The 22975-nt window shown below is 31.6% G+C and overlaps 1 protein-coding gene across 1 annotated transcript; it reads left to right on the top strand.

Moving 5' to 3' along the window:
• Positions 1–1532: 1532 nt before the first annotated feature.
• LOC127705232 (protein lifeguard 4-like) lies at positions 1533–22505 on the top strand. Its single transcript, XM_052209557.1, has 8 exons — positions 1533–1607; positions 6886–7003; positions 8224–8332; positions 9706–9811; positions 11884–11917; positions 13412–13529; positions 18867–18912; positions 20060–22505. The coding sequence occupies exons 2-8, from the start codon at positions 6904–6906 to the stop codon at positions 20261–20263; spliced, it is 717 nt and encodes a 238-aa protein (XP_052065517.1). The 5' UTR covers positions 1533–1607; positions 6886–6903; the 3' UTR covers positions 20264–22505.
• The last annotated feature ends 470 nt before the right edge of the window (positions 22506–22975 follow it).

The following is a 22975-nucleotide window of genomic DNA, read 5'->3' as shown; positions in this document are numbered from 1 at the left end:
CCCATACCGAATAGTAATAAATAGCCCGGCATGACAAAATGTGAAAGCATTCAAACGAGAAAACCAATGGCCTGATTTGTGACAAAGCAGAAAAACAAAAACAAACATGACAGACAGCAACCAATGACAATTATCCCGTGACTGAATTAAAGTCTCCTGATTTGGTCCATTTTACACATACTCATACCAGATGCGGATCTATGATTTCGAAAAAAGGCGACTCATACTAGAACACTGTAGAACATCTAGATATATCTTTAATGCAACTTTTTATTTAAGCATTCAGTCATATTTTAGAAATATATATAATGAGAATTTAAGATAATTATAAGATGTATCATTCTCAAAAAATAAACTCTTTTTAGAAAATATTAAATTGTATCGTTATAATAAAATGAAAACTTTTTTATCTTTATTTTCTTGGTGGAGATGCCGGTAAATCAAAACTTTTGAACAGAGTTTAACTTCATATAGAAAATTTGTTAAAGTAGATAAGTGTATATCGCCATCTTGGATTGTAAAATTGCATTACACAATCGGGTGTTTAAACTTCTTCAAATTTGAGACAGAATGGCAATTAATGCGCAAAACTGTTTATTTAGATAAAAAAAAGTAATTAATTGTATTATTCAGACTGTTAATACAAATACTAATTATTTGTTTTTGTTCGGTTAAATTTTTGAACCACCAGGGGAGATTACTTTTATAGTAAAAATTTTATTAGGAGGTATGTTCATGAAATTTTCTTTTTTTTTAATTGTAGCAAGAAAAATATTTCAGTAACACAATTTTTTTATTTTTAGACATATCTTCTCATATTTTATTTCGAACTTGTATCTGATAATTTCTTCCTATTCACAAAAAATGAGGTTTTTGTTCCTGCATGAATAATCTATGCAAATTGTGCAATTTTGCACAACTTGTAGCTTGAAAAATTTCACGGTGACTCATACTTTTTTATTATTTTGTTTGAAAAAGCATGGTGAAATCTACTTTTTGGCAAATTATAAGAAAATTCTATCTAAGAAAATATTTAGTGATAACCCACCTCAAAATTCATGGCTACTGAGTAAAAGATTTGTGTTCACTTATTTGACGCGTAAAACAGTTTCATAATTTGAAAGGTATATGGGAAACTGGGAACAGTATAGTATATCCATAGATATAATCTAACGTCAATATATATATATGTTCCTGATGGAAATAATGAAAAGCTTTGAAACGAATATTATATTTATCTGATTTGTGTAAACTGATATCTCCAATGTTTGGCGTATAATGAATTTGAATAAACATGATTTACAAAATAAAAATAAGGAGATGTGGTATGAATGCCAATGAGACAACGATCAATCAGAGTCCTAAATTGGATGTAAACAACTATAGTTTTAACATACGGCCTTATATATGTCAACAATGAACAAAACTCATACTGTATATTAATTAAAATGTAGATCTCTAATTCATTGTAAAAAAAAAATCACATATAGGTACGTTGTTCTGCTTTCTATTCTTAGAGAATTTCGGTTTATAGAGAGTCCCGCACTTCTTTTATTTTAACATCCGGTTTCAAAAACCTAAAAGGAAAACACGTAAACATTCAACAGGTAAAACTTCTAAAAATAAAAATGATACACCGATATATACAGTTGGGCACAATTTGTTAAGTCTACATTATAGATGAGCAAGGTTTTATGTTTGTATAATCATTCCCTTAACCAACAATGAATCAATCCTCTATGTGGTAATGTCTTCCTATTGTCGTATTGAGGCCAACCTTAAAAATATGTTTGTTTGCAGTTTTCCGACTGTACCTTCAGACTGCAGGGTCGGTAGGTAGGGAAAATATTTTATTTTATCAGCCAGAATAAAGTTTAAACAAGCAGTTTAACACAAACCAAGTTTCTTGTGAAGAAAAAAACATTTTAAAACAACAAACACTGAAAACCAACATGAAATGAACAGGCATTTTCAGGTAAACACCTTTTTAACCAAAACTGAAAGTCAACATAGTGCATTATACAATTTATGACATAAAATTATGGTATTATGAAATACTGGAACACTTATAAACAAGAAATGACTAGACTTGTTGTAAAGAAACATATTCATTTTTACCAGAATGTTTTCATGAGTAGAGTATTTGCATCAGAAAAATGTAGATATTAAAGATAATTTAGGAGTGTGTTAAAAAAAATCGACCATTGAATCTTCCTCAATTGAAAAAAAAAGACAACTTAAAAAAATATATTAGACATCTGACTGTTTATATAAAGGTTATATTTGGAAAGATATGTTGATGCCAGGCTTTAATAATAACAAACAAAAATCTTAAGACTAGCTTTGGGGTGAAATCCATAGCACCCCATTAAAAGTAAATGGTCTGTACTGAAATGTTTTGACTGCATAAAAAAATCGGAAGCATAGCTCCTAGCTAAGGACATATATCAATTCAATTCACACAGGCCACACAGTTTGGGTACTGATATTTAATATTGTAAGAGAGAGAATAATTGCAATGAGTGGGACAGCCCCCCCTTATCCTAAAGGAGCATACTCATTGCAATGGATGATAGATTTGATACAGAGAGAATATATTTATTTCTCAAGCCAACCTTTCATTTTCTCTACATCTTTGTGTAGTTTGTGTGGCTTCTTATTGATTGAACATTTCAAATGCGTCCTTCCACCGTACAGGCGTGTTTACAGGTATCCATGCATGAAGTCACGGAGGAGTGGTTTCATCTTTGTCGTCTTCACGACGATTTAAAAAAATATGGCATACTTCAGGCTGCCGTCAGATTGTTGAACCACTGATATTGCATTTGGTTCCATAAAGTCAGTCTCAAAAGATTCTGTATCCGATTTGTTTGAGACAGAAACGGTTATCGTGTTGGTTTTATGAATATCCGCTGCATCATCGTCAATGATATCTGACATCGAAGACATCATTCCGTGTGCAATTCTGCCTGAATCAGTATAAACAGTTTACTATGAAACTTTTCTGTGTATTATCTGTCTTAAATTGACAGAAGACGACAGAATAAAGTACTCCTCCATGACTTCGTGGATACCTGTAAACTATCTCCATGTGCTTTACCATTAAAGGGTCCGATGTACGCTTGACAGGAAGGGAAGAAAAACCGAACTTCAAACATATAATTGACGTAGACTCGAAATCAATTACGGAAACGACCCGAAATTCCGGATTGAGTCAATAGAAGTATTAAAAATAATTTCTTCAAATTAAAAGCAATAAAATGTTCACAGTCGGGCGGATTTTCGAAGGTCGGTCGGTAAACTGCAAACAAACAATATTTTAATTTAAGCCTGATGTTTTTATCAAAAGCAGAATGGTTGCATTCTGGAAAAGAATTATTTCCAATAAGCAAGATAAAATTGCTGCTACTTTGTATAAGTTATTATATAACATGCATATAAAAAAAATGTTCATTCAAAATGGATTGTTTGTATTGAAAAAAACCTGAATAATTGTGGTCTTTCAAAGTTCTGGATGTCACAAAGTGTACCAAAAAATGTAATCGTATCAAACCTGGTCAAACAATGTCTGTGATCAGTTTAAACAAACATGGGTTACTACTGTTTATGATTCAGCTAAGTGTTTAAACTATAGAATATTTATAACTATTCATAATTTTGAAAGATATACTGTTGATCTACCAGATATGATCTGCGAAACATTGCGAAAGGCATATTGTAATTTTAGATGTATGAATCATAAATTACCAATTCCAATAGAACAAGGTCGTTTTTGGGGTGTCAAACGTGATGATCACATCTGCGATTTATGCAATTTATGTGAAATTGGTGATGAATTCCACTATTTGTTTAAATGTACCTTTTTCTCATGTGAAAGACAAAGATTTTTGCCCTGTAATGTGTATAAAAAGCCAAATACTATTAAATATTGTGAACTTTTTTGTTCTGATGACTACAGTTTAATTGTCAAACTTGCCAAATTTTGTAAAATTGTTCTGTCTGTTATTAATTAGATAAATGTTGTTTGTTATAAATTAGAATTGCCTTCCACTGTAAACTTCATTAAGCATGTACTTTGTTTATTCAACTGTGTATGTAACCATGTCATTCCATTTATCTCATTGTTATTGTATATACATTGTATGTTATTGTTGTAATTACTCTTTATATTAATAAAAGTTTCAAGTTTCTGAGTTCTGACAAGAAAAATATTCAAGTGACACGGTACATTTTAGGCCTATATATGAAGATAAGCTTTACTTTACCTTATCACTATTAGGATTCTGATAAAAGAGCTGGTTATCTAAATTTGCTGTCTGGGTACAGTCATAATAGAAAATAACTGACCTTCAAATCCCAACAGCTCTAACCGGTTGAGGAATATCCCTACAAAAGGGAAGAGTGGAATCCCCTGTGTCTGTGTGGCAAGTGATATCACGCATTACCTGATTCTGTCATATATGCAATGTAACACAAATAGAATCGTTCTTGTAATTGTTTAAGTCTTCTGAAGGGACAAAAAAGATTAAAAATTGATAAGTTCAAGCATAAATTTATAATTGCAATCCTATGATTAACCATAATTAACCATTTTCCATAAAAAAAATTACATCATCAGCTGAAATTGAATTCATTTTACGTCAAATTTTTATCAAAACGAAATAGATTTTGCTCTGCGTCCTTGGCAGTCTGTTTGGTTCAAACTGAACTATATTTTTTAGTATAAAATCTTTCCTGTAGCAATTTTATGAAGGTTTGTGCGAAAACACCGGACATTTGAAGACATTTGAAGAACTGTCAAAACAGGTTTCCCTAATATTGGACACTCATTACATAAAATCTTCACGCTGAAACCATACATTAAGAAGATTTCATGAAATTAAAGAATGTCACGAGTTTGTTCACAGAATATTATCAGATAATTGGTTTCATGAGATTACAAAAGTGAAGCCAAAAGTCGTAGGTGCACATATACACCGGACTGCACTGTACTATACCCCAAAACAAGTATCAAATTTCAGTGATAAAACTACAATCTTTGAATTTCAAGATATTCGCTGTCATGGCATAAACATTCAGATAAACAAATGGCAAATGACAACATTTCGCCAAAAGACCCCATAACTGAAATAGCATCAAAAAGTAGGATTTTTGAGGCCATTATTTCTCATTTGAACTATGAGGGGAAAAGATTGCCATTTATGTTAATAATTTGTCCCATGATAGCCTTTAAATGAAATACAACATTCAATTTTTTATCACTGTAAGTTGATACCAGATTTTGGATATAATACCCATAACTGGGGAAAGTACCTTTTTTCTATGGACAAGTTTATGAATGACCTGCCTCAGTTGACCTGAGCCCTGAGGTCTTTCAGGGGACATGGAATATTTTGGGGGTGAGTTCAAATTATGGTGGGAAAATGCACTTATTAAATAGAAGATCTAATTCTTGTATTAGTGACTTGTCTAGTCAAATCGGTGCTGGCACCTACGAAAAGAGTCAAGTAATCATCTGTTCAATTTGGCTAGAAAAAAATGTAGCTTGGTGTTTTAAAATGTATATTTGCAAGTTTGTAAGCATATACATGTACAAAGTGTCAGATCTAACCTTCTCACATAAATCTACAAGATCTGAATGTTGAAAAGCATGAAAAGTATTGAGTCCATCTTTATCGAAATTATTTATTAAAATCAAATAATTGTTTGAACTTGTAATCATGGTTAAAGACACTAAAACAAAGCAGTTTGCTTGGAATTACCAGGAAAAAGACTTCACCATCCTACACATGTGCATGTATTTTATTTATATGTGAGCTGTGTATTCTGTATAATGTGCTTATAATTTTTATTTATTTTTATGCCTCTGCCCTAGGCAACAGGGGCCTTAAGCGTTACCCTTAACTGTCCCTCAGTCCCATTTTTGTTTCTGCACTCTAACTTAAGTTTTCCTCATCCCAATGTTATGAAACTCAAACACAATGCTACAATGTAAGAACCAAAACTAGCGACCAGAGGTTGAATTTGGGCAGTATATCACTTATGGTTCTAGAGTTATGCCCCTGTATAACTTGGAAAATTTCAAATGCTTTCGTTTCTCCATTCTTAAATTTGTCTCATCCAAAATTTATGAGACTCGTACACAAGTCAGAATTAGGTTGAAATGGGACGAGATGGTACATGAAGGCCTAAAACCATTGGGATTAAACTATATTTTAGGGCAAAACCAAATTCAGCGGAATTTAACTCTTATCATGAGTGGGGCAAGTTTGCTGGCCTAAATTCAGCAGGATTTAAACCCTTTTCATAAGTGGGCAAGTTGGTAGAAAGTTGGGGCGATTTGGCAATGAAGCCAGTTGGTATGGATTGGCACTTGTAAGTCATGAAATATTTCAAAGATCATTTTAGCTTTTCTGTTTTTCTTTGTGGGTTAAGATGTTTTGACAGTAACTCTTAATGCTTCAAAGTTTACAAAAACCAATTCCGATGAATATTTCAGCAATGAAAAAAGGTATTGATTAATAAAACTAGTCCATTGAAATTTATTTAATATAGTACTTGAACAACTATCGATGTTGACCATTTTTTTTACATATATATTTTTTACTCTGCCATGTCCATAATCATGATAATGTCTCAAAAAATGTTTTGATCTTGTTACATGTCAATATGTATGTACAGTATTACAGAATCAAACAGATTTCTGCTGTTAAAGCTCAGAAAAAGGTTAAATCTTCACAAGTATAGGGTTACCTGGCACAACAAGTTTTCACTTATTAGAGGTAACAGTTTAATCATAATTAATTTAACAGTGAACAGTGTTGTGTAATTAGATAATCTTATCTCTTAAATCTGTATCATATTAACAGTTATATTATTTTGTAGATTAATTAAAAAAGAAAAATGTTTAGTCCAGTGGAAACCAAAGATGGGAAAGAATCCATTGTGGATGATTTCATGTATGGATCTAATGTTGCAACAGCTCATGTTTATGTCCGTATGGGTAGGTAGACAGTGTTCTCTCAAGGGCCTTATAGCATGGTGCTATCTGAAAAGATGTAATAATAGAATGTATTATAGTTATATATTACTGGGGTGTTATAATTTTGGAGAATCAATTCTATTTCCTTATGGTACTATTTGATAATGCTAGGGTGAAGTTGAACAATGGTAGAAAAGGCCTCCTCTACCAATAAAAACTGACCACCACGAAATAGCACAATAGTGCTGAAGATGGCATTATACACCAATCAATCATATAAAATGATACTATAAAAGGAGAATTAGGGTATACTTTAATGAGACATTAACACACCAACAAAATGAAATAACAAACAGAGTTTATGTTAACAATCAACTGTTAATTGCTAAGTCTGAAAAAGTTGTGGAAAAATCTAACCAAGACCATAAGAAAAAAATCCTAGATTCTCATAATTTTTTTTTCATTATTTAGAGGCAGGCAAATTTAGTTATTGTCATAATTTATGAAAACATCAGGCAAAAACAAAGAAAATAGCCATTAAAGCCAAGATAAAAAAAAAGTTGTTGCTGGTACGAAAATCTAGGAATTTGTTTATATGGACTTACATTATTATATCAATAATACATTTTGTACAAAAGACGAAAATAGATCTATTAGTATAATAATAATAAATGATAGTGACCCCTAGGGTTGACAGCTATATAGAAATATGGTCATCCCGGGACTTCTATTGTCTGACATTAAAATCTTTGCTTAATTGGGACATTGGTTTGACTGTGCTGGATGTTTAAATACATAGCCATGGGAACGTTGAATCTGATGCCTCATTAAGGGTGAATCTGATGATCCCAGCTGCACATTAAAGATCCTTGCAACATCTTGGAGGGGTCAGTAGGTGGTTAGTTGCAAAAATTTCGGCCCCTAATCAACATAACCCTCATAGTCATTTTCCATAGTCTTTTCCTAAACTTCATCCAAGTCGATCTACCTTGTAGAACCTAACCTGGTACCTATTGTATTAACTTGCATATTTGCTCCAATTTATAATTGAAAAAATACCAAAGAAAACCAGTCTTAGGCTGCCTAATTACCATGGAACCAGCAACTTAATAAACAAATGTAGGGTACAAAAAAGTTAAAATGACGTTAATTGATGATTTGAGTAAAAAGTTGTCTGTTATATTAAGAACATGAAGTGCATGATTTACTAATCGAACTTTGATCATGTTGATTTTTTACAGGATTTCTAAGGAAAGTGTATGGAATTTTATCAGCACAGATTTTACTGAGTACGATAGTAGCCGGTGTGATTTATTCCAGTTCTACAGCCACAGAGTTTGTTCAGACAAAGTAATATATAATATAAGAAACAAACTAATTTGTCATCTTTGGTTCCACACAGGATAAATTTGTGAAACTAAAACTTTGATGACATGTTAAAGGGGCACTAGCTACGAGATGTAAAAAAATTGTGAAATATGATTTTTTTTGTTCAATCATTAATGAAAGTGGAATAGTGAAATAATAATTCGCTTTTAGTAGCCAGTATTGTCTAATTTTGTCAAAATAAGCAAATAAATATTGATGATGAATTATTCACTTGCAAGTGAATAATTCGACCTCATTGAATCCATTTTCATGTGAACTTCAATTTAACCCCTTAGATAGAGTTGGATAATGCATGAATTGTGTGCATGTTTGATTATTTAAAGGAAAAGAATGTCAACATTGAAAGTAAACAAAGGTAATTCATTTAATTGACTGAGACGATCCTCAAAAAAATCATTCTTATACAGGTAAAAATGATGATTAACATATATTTTTAATCTATAAATGAAATTAAATAGACCTAGAAGAATACAATTGCACGAGTTGCGCTATCTATTTATATCTTTATTTGTGTTTATATCCCTTATATGGGCATCAGTGGTTTTCGGGAGGTCAACTCGACAGTTAATTACCGGGTAGATGGCGTTTAGACTAAAATACACACAAAACGAAGCTACATATTATCGACCCTATGCCCTGTAAATTGTTTATTTTAGATTTTTTATAATTTGGATTTATAAATGTTTAACATTGTTATATAACAAATATGAGAATTTGAGTCAAATCGGTGAACATGAATTGAACAGCTAGTGCCCCTTTAAGAGAGCATTTAAAAAAATGATAGTTTAGATAAACAAAAATGGCCAGGCAGAAAACAGGTTTAAATTGCTTGCCTATAAGTCAACTTTATTTGGCAAAAGAAACAAGAGCTATACAACTAGATCCTTTGTTATTTATTATTTTACTTGTTTTACCAATTGCCTGCTTGTTCAAGAGACATGGAAACCACAATATCAAAATTTTATTAAATTGGATGGAAAAATGTATGATACATATGAAGCTTCAATCTCAAGATTTCCAAAGAGTCTCCACCTCAAAATTGACAATCCTTAGCTGAAACTTTGTATTGGATTTACTATTATTCAATGACAATGCATGATCCAGTATCAGGTCTATCACAAGTTTTTCAAAAATTTTTAAAGTATCATTATTTGGTTGTAAGAGTGTAAATGAATATATGTAGGATCACTCAATTCAAAAGCACTTTCAATTTTTTACTTGGTGCAATGCATTTCTTCATTTATATTATGTCACTGTGGCATGTACATTTATATGAATATTCAATAATTATGAAAAAAATGCCAGGTATGTATTTATATATTATTATGTTTTAGTAACTGGATGTTGTTGATTGCCTTGATTGGTTCACTGGGTTTGATCTTTGCATTGATGGTTTACAGACATCAGACACCGACCAACTATATCCTTTTGACAGCTTTTGTAAGTAAATGAAATAACACATTTTGTAGCTTTCCATCAGAAAATTAAGGGTATATTACATTTGCCATATGTGTACATGAAGAAAACATTCGTATACTACTACTCATCCAAGGCCAGGGTGTTGTGATGTTGATTAAAGTTTTATGTAAAAGAATTAGATCACTTATTTCTGGAAATCATGTTAGGTACAGGTCTTACAAATATTATTGAAAATACAAATGCCTGAAAATTCTTTAAAAAATTTTGATTTCTATTTCATCAATTTCATTGTTCAGTAGAAATTTGTATTTCCTAGAAGAATAGTGAACAACTTTCTCAAGGTATAAAAAATCAGTATCCATGAATACACACTGACATTTTGATGGAAAATTTTCATAATTAACATAACACTCGGGAAGTCCTGCCATTTCATGTTTTATTGGATAAATATGCACATAATTGTACGTTATCAGATGTACAGTTATGGCAAGTTTAGTGCAAATTATTAGAATGTCCCCAATTTTTATACGCCCGTCAAATTTTTGAGGGGACGTATTATGGTATACAATGTCTGGCGTCCGTCTGTCTGTCCAGTGTAAACATGTCACACCGTAACTTGAGAATGACTTATCCAAATTTCATGAAACTTAACATAGTTGTTTCTTATGATGGTCAAACGATCTGTATACTTTTTGGTGATAATAAGATTAAAAAATTTTTGAGTTACGGGACTTAGTAACTAAAACAGGTGTGTGTTTTTTTTTACATGTCGCGCCGTATCTCAAAAACAATTTATGATTATTGCTTAAAACTTTACACACTTCTTAGTTATATTAATCTTAAGATCTGTATACTTTTTGGTGATGATTCAAAATTTTATTTTAGAGATATTGAGTATTTTGTTAAAAAAGGGGGAGGGGTTTTTCACATGTCGCGCCGTATCTCAAAAACAGTTTATGACTATTGCTTAAAACTTTACACACATCTTAGTTATATTAACCTTAAGATCTGTATACTTTTTGGTGATGATTCAAAATTTTATTTTTGAGTTATTGAGTATTTTGTAAAAAAAAAGGGGGGAGGGGTTTTTCACATGTGGCGCCGTATCTCAAAAACGATTTATGATTATTGCTTAAAATTTTACACACTTCTTAGTTATATTAATCTAAAGATCTGTATACTTTTTGGTTTTGATTCAAAATTTTATTTTAGAGATATTGAGTTTTTTGTACAAAAAAAAGAGGGGTTTTCGCATGTCACGCTGTATGTCAGAAACTATTTATGCTTATTGCATAAAAATTCACACACAAGACGACGGGCGTATCATGCGCTCATGGCGCAGCTGTTTATTAAATCAGAAATCGACAGCAGTTCATATTACTGTGGGAAGTCATGTATAATTCGTAGTTATACATTATCCACACACCCTTTAGACACAAAATCAGGAAAATTGGTTTGTCTCTTGTTAAAATGTCCAGTGAAACTACTGTAATTTTCAAGTCGTGTGTGGTTGGTTGCAATATTTTCATTGAAAAACCTGTTTTCTTTCATCAAGAGGAATTTAAAAATGTAAGTAAATGATTCTAAAACACTTCACCAGTGTTTTAATGCGCCAAAATCACACACACAAAAAAAAAAACAATTGGAAAAGTTCTGTTTGTCATTTACAGGAAATAGGATAATAATAATGCATAAATCCCCAAAAATGAGTGGGCAGAAATACTTCATAGATATTTTTTAAAATGAATTTTTAAGTTAAACAGTGCTGTCTAACAGTCTTTTGGTAAAATACCTGTTAAATTTGGTAATTATTTTAATGGTTGAAGGACCTTTACCTAAAATGAAGAACTGTCAGCAGTCTGAAACAATTAATCCTATAACCTATTACATTTTGTAGCTTATACATTGTTGTACAGTGCTATGTGAAGAAAGAAGAAATAAAAAGAATAAAGCATTGTATTTTGATATTTATAAGTGGATTTTTGAATTAAAAAAAATTAAAAATACTACAAAAGTATTTGAATTAAAAGGATAAAAAACTGAGTTCTGTAAACTTGAAATTTGATCATTTAGTACTTGCATTTTTATTTCAGACTGTAATGGAAGCTTACAGTGTAGGAGTAGTTGGTAGGTATTAGAATGTTAACTACTGTTAATACAGTTATTTTTGTGGATTGAGGAAAAATAGTATTTTTCTTGGATACTGTATACCCATGAAATCCATGAAAATACCCTTGAAAGAATTGAATCCACAGTAATATGTATTAGGAAGATGGTAGCTGAGAATTAAAGTTCTTATAGATCTTCTAACAGATGATTAGTAGTCAATTTTACAGAATTGACTGATGTAATTACATTTGGAGCAGGAAATCTTCCACCACATGCTCATTTTATTAATCCCCTACCGACAAAGTAGAAGGGGACTTTAGGTTTGCACTCTGTCTGTCCATCCGTCAGTCCGGCAAATCAGTTTTCCGCATTTTTTTGGGTCATGCTTGAAGATATTGATTTGATATTTGGTGTATTGTTTTATCATGACAAGTTACAGATCAAGTTCGAATTTTGTTCTGGTCTGATGATTTTGTGCAGAGTTATGGTCCTTTGACTTAGAAAATTCACTAAAATAATCAGTTTTCCACATTTTTTTTGGTCATTCTTGAAGATATCGATTTGATAGTTGGTATATAGTTTTATCATGACAAATTACAGTTCAAGTTTGAATTTTGATCCGGTCTGATGATTTTGTGCAGAGTTATGGTCCTTGGACTTAGAAAATTCACTTAAATAATCAGTTTTCAACACTTTTTTCGTCATTCTTGAAGATATTGACTTGATATTTGTTAAATAGTTTACACTATGACAATTTATAGATCAAGTTAGAATTTTGTTCCAATACAATGAATTTTTAACTGGTGGGGGACTATGAATTGCTATGCAATACTCACAGAATGCTTGTTTTTTAAGTGGGTCAGATAATATATGTGTGTTATTTAATTTCAATAAAAGCGATTTAAAACATTTATAAAAGCTGAGAACAAAATTATGTTTTTATCAGTTTTCTTTATTTCAATAGCTATTAATTTTTAACAAATCATTATCATTTTGAATGTATGAGGTTGAAATATTCAGTTCCATCTGTAGAGACACAATCCATGAGATGAAGGAATTTTGGGTTGATAACTGATCTGTGGTAGTCTGTTGAGCTCATTCACAACTTGTCCAGACTCTAGACAATTTAGAGTTTGACATTATGGTGTAGGTACATGTACATGTCTATTATCGAAGACCATATAGTTATCTCTATGTATTTTTGTTTTATGTCTTTTATGTTATTGCTGCCAATCTCAATCAATTTCTCCTTTCCTTCATGGTCGGAAGAAAATGGCTGTGTTGACTTTGCATGACTCACTCCAGTTAAAGTTTCCTAGTTGAAAATTTGTATTATGGAATAAATGCAGAAAACTTCTCATTGTAAAGAGATAACATTTGATTAATTAAATGTTCATTTGGTAAATCTGTCATGAATACAGTTATTTTATAGTAAATACTGACATCTTGAAAGGACTGAGTTTATACATCCCTGTCTCCTTGATGATTATTTTCCCATTTATTATATTTCAGTTACATTTTATGAAGTACAGTCTGTTATTGAAGCTTTTATGTTGACATTTGCTGTGACCGCTGGCCTTACCATATATACTCTACAAAGCAAGAGAGATTTCAGCTCAATGGGAGCAGGGTATGTCCAAATAAGTCTTACTATGTTTGATAATTGGATAGTCTTGGTATTTGATAATTTAATAATCATATAAAAAAAGGACTAGATCTGCCACAATAAGAACAAGATAAGTCTGCTGTTCCTTTTAAATATGACTTAAAATATACGCTGATTCCAACAAATTAGATTTTAACTTTTTCTCTTTTTATACGACCGCAAAAAAAATTTTGTGGTCGTATATTGGTATGTCGTCGTCGTCGTCGTCTGGCATCGTCCGAAGACACATTGGGTTTCGCACTCTAACTTTAGTTTAAGTGAATGGATCTCTATGAAATTTTACCACAAGGTTCAATACCACAAAAGGAAGGTTGGGATTGATTTTGGGGGTTATGGTACCAACAGTAAAGGAATTAGGGGCCAAAAATAAGCATTTTTGTAACTTCCAGACATAACTTGTGTGTTAGTGTATGGATCTCTCTGACATTGTACCACAAGGTTCCATATCACAAAAGGAATGCTGGGATTGATTTTGGGGGTAATTGCCTCAAAATTTTAGGAATATGGGGCCAAAAAAGGGGCAAAAAAACAAGCATTTTTCTAGTTTCATGACAATAACTTGTGTGTAAGTGTATGGATCTTTCTGAAATTGTACTTAAAGGTTCCATATCACAAAGGGAAAGCTGGAATTGAGTTTGGGGGTAATTGCCGAAACGTTTAGGAATTGGGGGCCAAAAAAGGGGCCAAAAATAAGCATTTTTCTAGTTTCCAGACTATAACTTGTGTTCAAGTGTATGGATCTCTCTTAAATTGTCCTGCAAGGTACCATACCACAAAAGGGAAGGCTGGGATTGATGATGGGGGTAATTGCCTCAATATTTTAGGAATTAGGGGCCAAAAAGGGGCAAAAAACAAGCATTTTTCTAGTTTCAGGACAATAACTTGTGTGTAAGTGTATGGATCTTTCTGAAATTGTACAACTAGGTTCCATATCACAAAGGGAAAGCTGGGTTTGAGTTTGGGGGTAATTGCCCTAAACGTTTAGGAATTTGGGGCCAAAAAACACATTTTTCTAGTTTCCAGACAATAACTTGTGTTCAAGTGTATGGATCTCTCTGAAATTGTACTGCAAGGTACCATACCACAAAGGGAAGGCTGGGATTGAGTTTATGGGTGATGAATCATAAGGGGGTTCAAAAAAATTGGGGGGGGGGGGGGGGTTTCCTTTTTTTTCTTTTTTTCCTTTTTTTTTTCTTTTAAAATTTTCCATTTTAAGTTGGTTATTTCTGATTTATATTTAAAAGCAAATAATAATGATATGGAAGGAGATACATACCAAACAGGATGTGTAAATTATTATATAATAAGTATTGTGCCTTAGCAAGAAATTTTCAATTGCACAGTATTGCACAATAGCAAGAAATCTTCAATTGCACAGTATTGCGCAATAGCAAGAAATCTTCAATTGCACAGTATTGCGCAATAGCAAGAAATATCCAATAGCACAATATTGCGCAATAGCAAGAAATTGTCAATTGTACAGTATTGCGCAATAGCAAGAAATATTTAATTGCACAGTATTGTGCAAAAGAAGATACTTCGTATAAATTGCTTATTTCTTGACCAATTTCAATGGGGTTTTATTCTTGAATTCTTGGGGTTCTTTAATATGCTGAATCTAACCGTGTATTTAGTTTTTGGAAAATGACGCAGTCAATTTTCCTATACCGCTGACCAGAAGTCATTTACCGCTTCCAAGCTGCTTTCCGAACTCTGTTCCGTATTTTACATAATTATGTACTATACAGAATTTCATTCTTAACCTGTCCATATGTTTATTGTTATTAAATGGTATTTTGAGCTATCCCTTTGGTATATTTTTCATATTTATACGAGCTTTCGCTTTTATGTGCATGTCTTTACAATCCATAAAAAATCAGAATATAAATAGATCCGTTTTGTTATGGTTTTGGACTTTTTACATACCAATGATAACCAATCGCTAGCTATATATATAGGCAAAATAGTTCTTGAAAGAATGTCAACCTTTCTTGTCAGTTGAACTTTAAAATCTTTAAAAAAATAATAATCGGAATCATCTTGATATCCATATGGAAGATACTGCTCTTTATTAAGATTTACTAAGTTTTGAAGAATCGAAAATTAGTAATACGGTTATACCAACGCGGAACGGCAAACGCCTGAATCTGACAGATAAAGGTCAATGTGTCGACACAAAAATTACCCGTATGTAAAATGTTCACGCCCATAAACAGCTCCACCTATATTTTTTTATTCGTCTTTGAGAACTATGTTCTGTTCTGTTGGAAATTTAAACATTAAATTAACTTAAACATAGAATAGTAAGTGTAGAAAACAAATTAAAAGATATATTTTTACATGACTGATTATGCATGATATGCTGGAAATGTGCGCAATGTCCTTTAATCCAAGATTGAAAATAAGTTTGTTTGTTTCCTACGTCAAAACGGCGGATTCCAATGTTTACATTTTATCCATCCAAACAAAAGCTGACACAATTGTGTGTCCGGCCACGAAAATGCAAATTATGTATTGTTTCGGGTAGCTTATCCAATTACATTTACTGTTATATAAGTGGCTATACGTTACCATCCATCGTTACAAAAGAAGTATGTGTTTGGTAAGTACATCTCTGGAATGTTGTGTATTCAATTTTTTACGGTAAAAATCAATGTTATCTTCATTATATTTCCATGCATACACAAGTCATAACACCAAACTTATAATGTAAACAGACATGTTTAGCCGTCTGTCTCAGCAAAAATTCATGTAAATAAAGCTGGTGGGTTGTTTAATAATTCAAGCACAGCAGACAAACACGTGGTCGTTCATTGATGTTTGTTTACTTAAAATGCACGTTGTTGTTACTGCATACTTAGAAATAACCACTATTTTGTTATTATTGTTTAACAGCAGATATAATTAGTATTTACAAAGGGATTGTATTGCTTTCAGAGTTATATAATACACCTTGCCTAAGAAATAGGTCTAGCTAGGTCCTTATAAAAAAATGAGGCTATAATGATGTAAATTACCATATTTACATTACAGCTACATTTTTTGCATTTAATATATATATCATATATGTACATAGAGAACAACAGATTAAATGCACATGGGTTTAATTACCACCCTAGGCATTAATTTTAATAGGTGGCAGCAAATAGGGCAGATTGGCCTATATATGTGGTGTCCCCACATCTAGTCTGTTGTTCCTAAGTCTCAAAATTCTGCTTGCCCTGGCTAAGTCCTCAACATCTTTCTTTTCTAAATTGAGATCAGCAGCTCCTCTAAGGATTAGTAATGGACATTTTTTTTTATAGTCCAGTGGCTTAGTCTTGTCTTTTTTGTCTCTCTTATTTTCTTATTTATATTATCATGATTATTATTATAATATTTCTTATATATTCTTGTAAGCCACCAAGCCACAACTCCTCTTTTTCCTATGGTGCCTGAAAACAATGAACCGGTTTTGTTCATTGTTGAGGTCTGTAAAGTGACTTATAACTGCCAACAGCCACATTATTTGGACTCTGGTAGATAGTTATCAGTTATCTCATTGGCAATTATACCACATCTCCTTATTTTAGTACGGATTAATTATTTGAAATAAATGACTAACAAACATTAAATCATTTGAAAAAAAAAAAAATTCTGCATTATTTATGTTGTCATTTTAAGATTTCAGTTTATATATATATATCAACAATAAAATTTGGTTGTATAAATGGTGTCACTATGTTTGTAATTGTAGAACTAGTATAACAATACTTTTGTCTAAATCTACAGAAATGGATCATGCTTCAAGTAACAGAAATAACAATGTCACTAGATCACTTGTAACTTATCTCTTAAATAAGGACTATGTGGGGTATAAGAGCTTGCTTACTACAGGCTCATCATAATCATTTTGTTAAATAATTCTAAAAAGAAGGGGATAGTCTGTTATTGTATCCTTGACTAAGAATAATGAAATTGCAAGAAACAAATTCACATATTACTTTGAATATTGTAGATCGTTCAGGTAGTCTTGAGCTATTTCTTTGTACAAAGAAACAACCAGTAGTCATCTTCACTTTACACATATATCTATATTTTGACAAACAAATAAAAAAGCCATAGACATTGAAAATAATTCATATCTATTCTATTGTCAGTTAGCCTACCTACCATGAACTGAAAAGTCTCCTAAGATTCAGTAGGTAAATTATGTGAAAATCAAGACTTGCATCAAAAATATCCTAATATTATAGACAATCGCGTCATTTTTCCTCAGAGCTTTCAGCTCTTTGATTGGATTTTGGGCCCCGTTTTTAAATTGGTCCACATTGAGGTCCAAAGGGTCCAAAATCAAACTTTGATTTCATCAAAAATTGAATTATTGGGGTTCTTTGATATGCCGAATCTAACCGTGTACTTAGATTCTTAATTTTTGGTTCAGTTTTCAAATTGGTCTACATTAAGGTCCAAAGGGTCCAAAATTAAACTTAGTTTGATTTTAACAAAAATTGAATTCTTAGGGTTCTTTGATATGCTGAATCTAAACATGTATTTAGATTTTTGATTATGGGCCCAGTTTTCAAGTTGGTCCAAATCGGGGTCCAAAATTAAACTTTGTTTGATTTCAACAAAAATTGAATATATGGGGTTCTTTGATATGCTGAATCTAACCATGTATTTAGATTTTTGATTTTTGGGCCCCGTTATCAACTTTGTCCACATTGAGGTCAAAAGGGTCCAAAATTAAACTTTGTTTGATTTCATCAAAAATTGAATTCTTGGGGTTCTTTGATATGCTGAATCTAACCATGTATTTAGATTTTGGATATTGGACCATAATAGGTGAATGTCCAATTTAAAATTTTTAAGTTCTTAGACCACATTCATTCTGTGTTAGAAACCTATGCTGTGTCAAATATTTAATCACAATCCAAATGCAAAGCTGTATCAATCTTGAATGTTGTGTCCATACTTGCCCCAACTGTTCAGGGTTTCGACCTCTGCGGTCGTATCAAGCTGCGCCCTGCGGAGAATTTTATTTAACATTTCAAAGGAAAATTCAGGATTTTTGACCTTGAAATTGTTCTTTTAGCTTAAAAATTTTTAAAAAAATCTATTATCATAATGATCCTAATGTTACAGTTTATTTCATTGTTAATTGAAGGTTTAAGTATGCTTTCATAATGAATTGCCCTACTGCTAGGGGGTGTTGAATGACCTTGACTACCCATGTGGGTCTCGCATGGTTGGTGTATTAATTACCCAAGTATGTAACTATAAACAACTAGAACTAGAAATCATTTTGCTTCTTTATTTCAGGTTATTTGCAGCTTTATGGATTTTGATCATTGCAGGCATAATGCAGGTAATTTTTTTATAAATTTTGATACAAATACTAAGATACTATTGTTTAAAATATTCTTGTAAACATGACAACCCAATCATAGAACAAGGAGTTTTTATGCCCCCTCCATAGCGGAGGGGGCATTAAGTTTTTCCCTTGTCCGTCTGCACGTACGTCCCAAAATTGGTTTCCGTTCTCTAACTTTAGTTTGCCTCAACTAAATGTTATGAAACTTATACGCAATGCATATTACCACAAAACACAGATCAAGTATGCATTTTGGTGGTGTCACTTTTACTGTTCTCGAGTTATGCCCCTTTACAAATGGAAAATTTGCTGAAATGTTCGTTTTCGTTCTCTAACTTTAGTTTGCCTCAACCAAATGTTATGAAACTTATACGCAATGCTTATTACCACAAAACACAGATCAAATTTGAATTTTGGTGGCGTACTGTTCTAGAGTCATGCCCCTTTACAAATGGATAAATTGCTGAAATATTCGTTTCTGTTCTCTAACTTTAGTTTGCCTCAACCAAATGGTATGAAACTTAAAAAACAATGCTTATTACCACAAAACTCAGATTAAGTACAAATTTGGGTAGCGTCATTTTTACAGTTCTTGGGTTATGTCCCTTTATAACGTTATATGCCAGGGGGGGCATCATCTGTGTCCCATGGACAAAAATTCCATTGGATATTTAACTTACCGTAACTAAAGAAAATTCCATTGGATATTTAACTTACCGTAACTAAAGAAAATTCCATTGGATATTTAACTTAACAGATAATTATCCGGAAAGTGATAACTTACAGGCATTTTATAAATATAGTACCACTATCAATTCATCATTGTGCCTCTTAAGAAGGTCCAGAAAGGACCAAAACCGGTCAGGCTATGAATCATTACCAGGCGCTGTTATTCGTGTTTTCAGAATTACCCATACTTTTTATTTGTCAAAATTATTTTCTGCTGATACACATGATTGATATGGCTTCAATTAACAAAAGCTCTGTGGAGCTATTGTGTATAGAGACCTCTATGTCAATATTTTCTCTCTATGACTCATCTAAATATTGGTAAATGTTTTATTCCCAAATAAAATGGTGACACTATATTCATTTAAACCCATTACAGTATCTAAAATATTTGTCAATATTGTATTTTCAGCTGTTTTTCCCATCACCAATGATGGACAAAGCCATTGGTATTGGAGGTGCTTTGGTCTTCTCACTCTTCATCATTTTTGATACCCACATGTTGATGCACAAACACAGTCCAGAGGAATATATTGTTGCATCTGTTAACCTGTATTTGGATATCCTTAACCTCTTCTTGCATATCCTCAGAGCCATTGGAGAAAGGAAAAATTAGAACTTTCTTATGTTACAGACTATGAAAAGTGTGCTCTCCAGAAAATAAAGCTGTTGATTTAGATAATATTTTACGTTTTTAGAAAATGTTCTGTATTAAAAAGTGTCAGTGAATAAGTTTGAAACTTTTTTTAGGATAAAATCATGTTATTTTTACTGCATAAATGATAAGTTTGGATATACTTTACGGAAATTGTTATTCTTTAAAACAATTAATATGTATGATTAAGGCAATCTATTGTCATAATTTAAAGTCAAATGAATAATTTAAACCACAAAGTAAAAAAACCAACAGAAAGTTTTGACGCTAATAACCTGAACAATTTTATATTTGTTTGGTTTCAAAATCTGTGTTCAGTTTATTTATTTATTTTGTTTAAATTTAATGGAGACAAATAATGCTGTTGTAATGTTTAATATATATATACTGTTGTTGATTTTTAAAAGTTTATTGAGTTACTTTATAGTTTACATAACAATGGTGAATTGTAACTCTAAACCTTGAATATGGAAACAAATTTCCTTGTTATGCCCAAAAAACTCTTTCCACCAATTCAGATATTAAATAATTATTTAATATTTTAAATTATTTTTTTTGGAATGAGCTTTAAAAAAGAACATTGACGTTAAAATAAAAATTTGATATGAGCAACTTTCATCAAATGAAGATTATTTTGAGAGGAATCTGGATGAAAAAAATCTTAAAATTTTGTGGGCCAAATAAAGGCATTCATATGCCTGCCTTGCAGCTTGTTTAAGGTACTGCATGTTCTAAAAAGTGCCATCATTAAATTTGGTATATGTTTTCATTTAAAAATTATAACCAAGTTTTTATTCATTGCTTTTTTAATGTCACATGAACAGAGTTAGTGTACTATGGTGTCCTGAATATAGGGACTTGTATTTCAATACTTGCTATCATTATATAATTAGAACATGGAATATGTGTCAACTTTTAAGTACAAATCTCCACACTTGTAGACAGTTCTCTAGCTGAAATTTATAGATAATTTAACTAATTTTTTAATGAAAATGTATGAAGCTAAGAGAATATCCTGATGAGAAACTTGAATTCCAGCTGTAAATTGTGAAGTTTCAGGGGTACATTTATGTTGTGGAACTGTTGTGTGTTGTCTTAGAAACAGACATTGATGTATTCAGATTTTAATGATCATTAAATGTAAGCAGCAACAAATATGAAATTGAATCTTAAATGAAGTGATATCTGAAATGATACTGCAACTGCAGTTGATGTGTCATGTAACATGATTACCTTTATGTACAATATAGATTTTCTTATTACTGATAGGAATAATGTGAAGTATGATATTTAAGTATATTGTCCTGTTGACATTTAATACTAGCCATTAAGGCAATCTCGCAGCTTTATCACGCTGTAAAGTCTATTTCCTGACATTCATTTAACCCATCTTTTCCATATAAATTCATTGGGTAAAATTTTCATGGTTTGTCATGGTTTAATATAAATTTTAGTATCATTTTGCTACTGCAAAAGAATTGTTATTTCTTTAATGGAAGAATAGGTTCATGCATAATTGATTGTGTGGATTAAATTAAAACTGCAAGTCAGTGTAAAATTTGTGATATTTGATGTATTAAATCCAGAGATATTGATATTTCTAAAAAATGAGTTATTAATTCATAGAATATGGAACATTTTATACATTTGTACAATTTTTCATGGAAATAATCTGATTAAAGTTTTGTGATTTAATGATTTAAAAAAAAAACTGTTTTTGTGCCAAACTTCTCAAAACTTGATTTGCAATATTGTGATGCTCCTAGAAACAAGATGATTTAACACAATGCAATAAGTCTTTAAAGCTATTTGATTAGCACTAGTTTGGCAAGCTGTAATATCAATACACTTTTTATGTGTAATCAATATTTTCATTTTTGAAATACATATCATTTGGTTGGAACTTGGAAAATCGGTGTTTTTGCCATCATATATGATTCTGTCAAATGAGATAGATGCATAAAAATATTTTTTTTAATGAAAAATATGCTTAAATGATTAAAGCATTACTAATGATGATTTTTGGTATCAAAATAAGGACTATTGCATTTCTAGTAATTCTATTGTATTTCTAGTAATTCTACATCAAATCATGAGATGGTATTGGGATATAATGTCTGTGTTTATCAGTTTTGTTTGTAATTGTTTGTGCACATGTACAATCACATCATGAAGGGAAAATAATAAAAATGATTTCCTATGACTTTTGAATTTTTATACCCCAAGTGCATTTTTTTTTTTAGGACCCTATTTTGTATATTGCTATCATGTTGTCGTCGTCCGAATACATTTGGTTTCCGGACAATAACTGTAGTATAAGTGAATGGATCTCTATGAAATTTAACCACAAGGTTCAATAGCACAAAAGGAAGATTGGGATTGATTTGGGGGTTATGGTCCCAACTGTTTAGGAATTAGGGGTCAAAAAGGGGCAAAAAAAGGCATTTTTCTACTTTCTGGACAATAACTTGTGTATAAGTGTATGGATCTCTAATTAGGAAATTGTTCCACAAGGTTCCATACCACAAACAGAATGTTGGGATTGGCTTTGGGGGTTATGGCCCAAACTGCTCAGGAATTAAGGGCAAAAAAAAGGGGGGAAAAACAAGGTTTTTCTGGTTAATGGACAATTATTTTAGTATTACTCTATGAAATTGAAACACAAGGTTCCAT

This window comes from Mytilus californianus, unplaced genomic scaffold (assembly GCF_021869535.1).
Source record: "Mytilus californianus isolate M0D057914Y unplaced genomic scaffold, xbMytCali1.0.p SCAF_1, whole genome shotgun sequence".
NCBI classification, from domain to species: Eukaryota; Metazoa; Mollusca; class Bivalvia; order Mytilida; family Mytilidae; genus Mytilus; species Mytilus californianus.
This window is presented reverse-complemented; position numbering and strand designations above follow the sequence as displayed.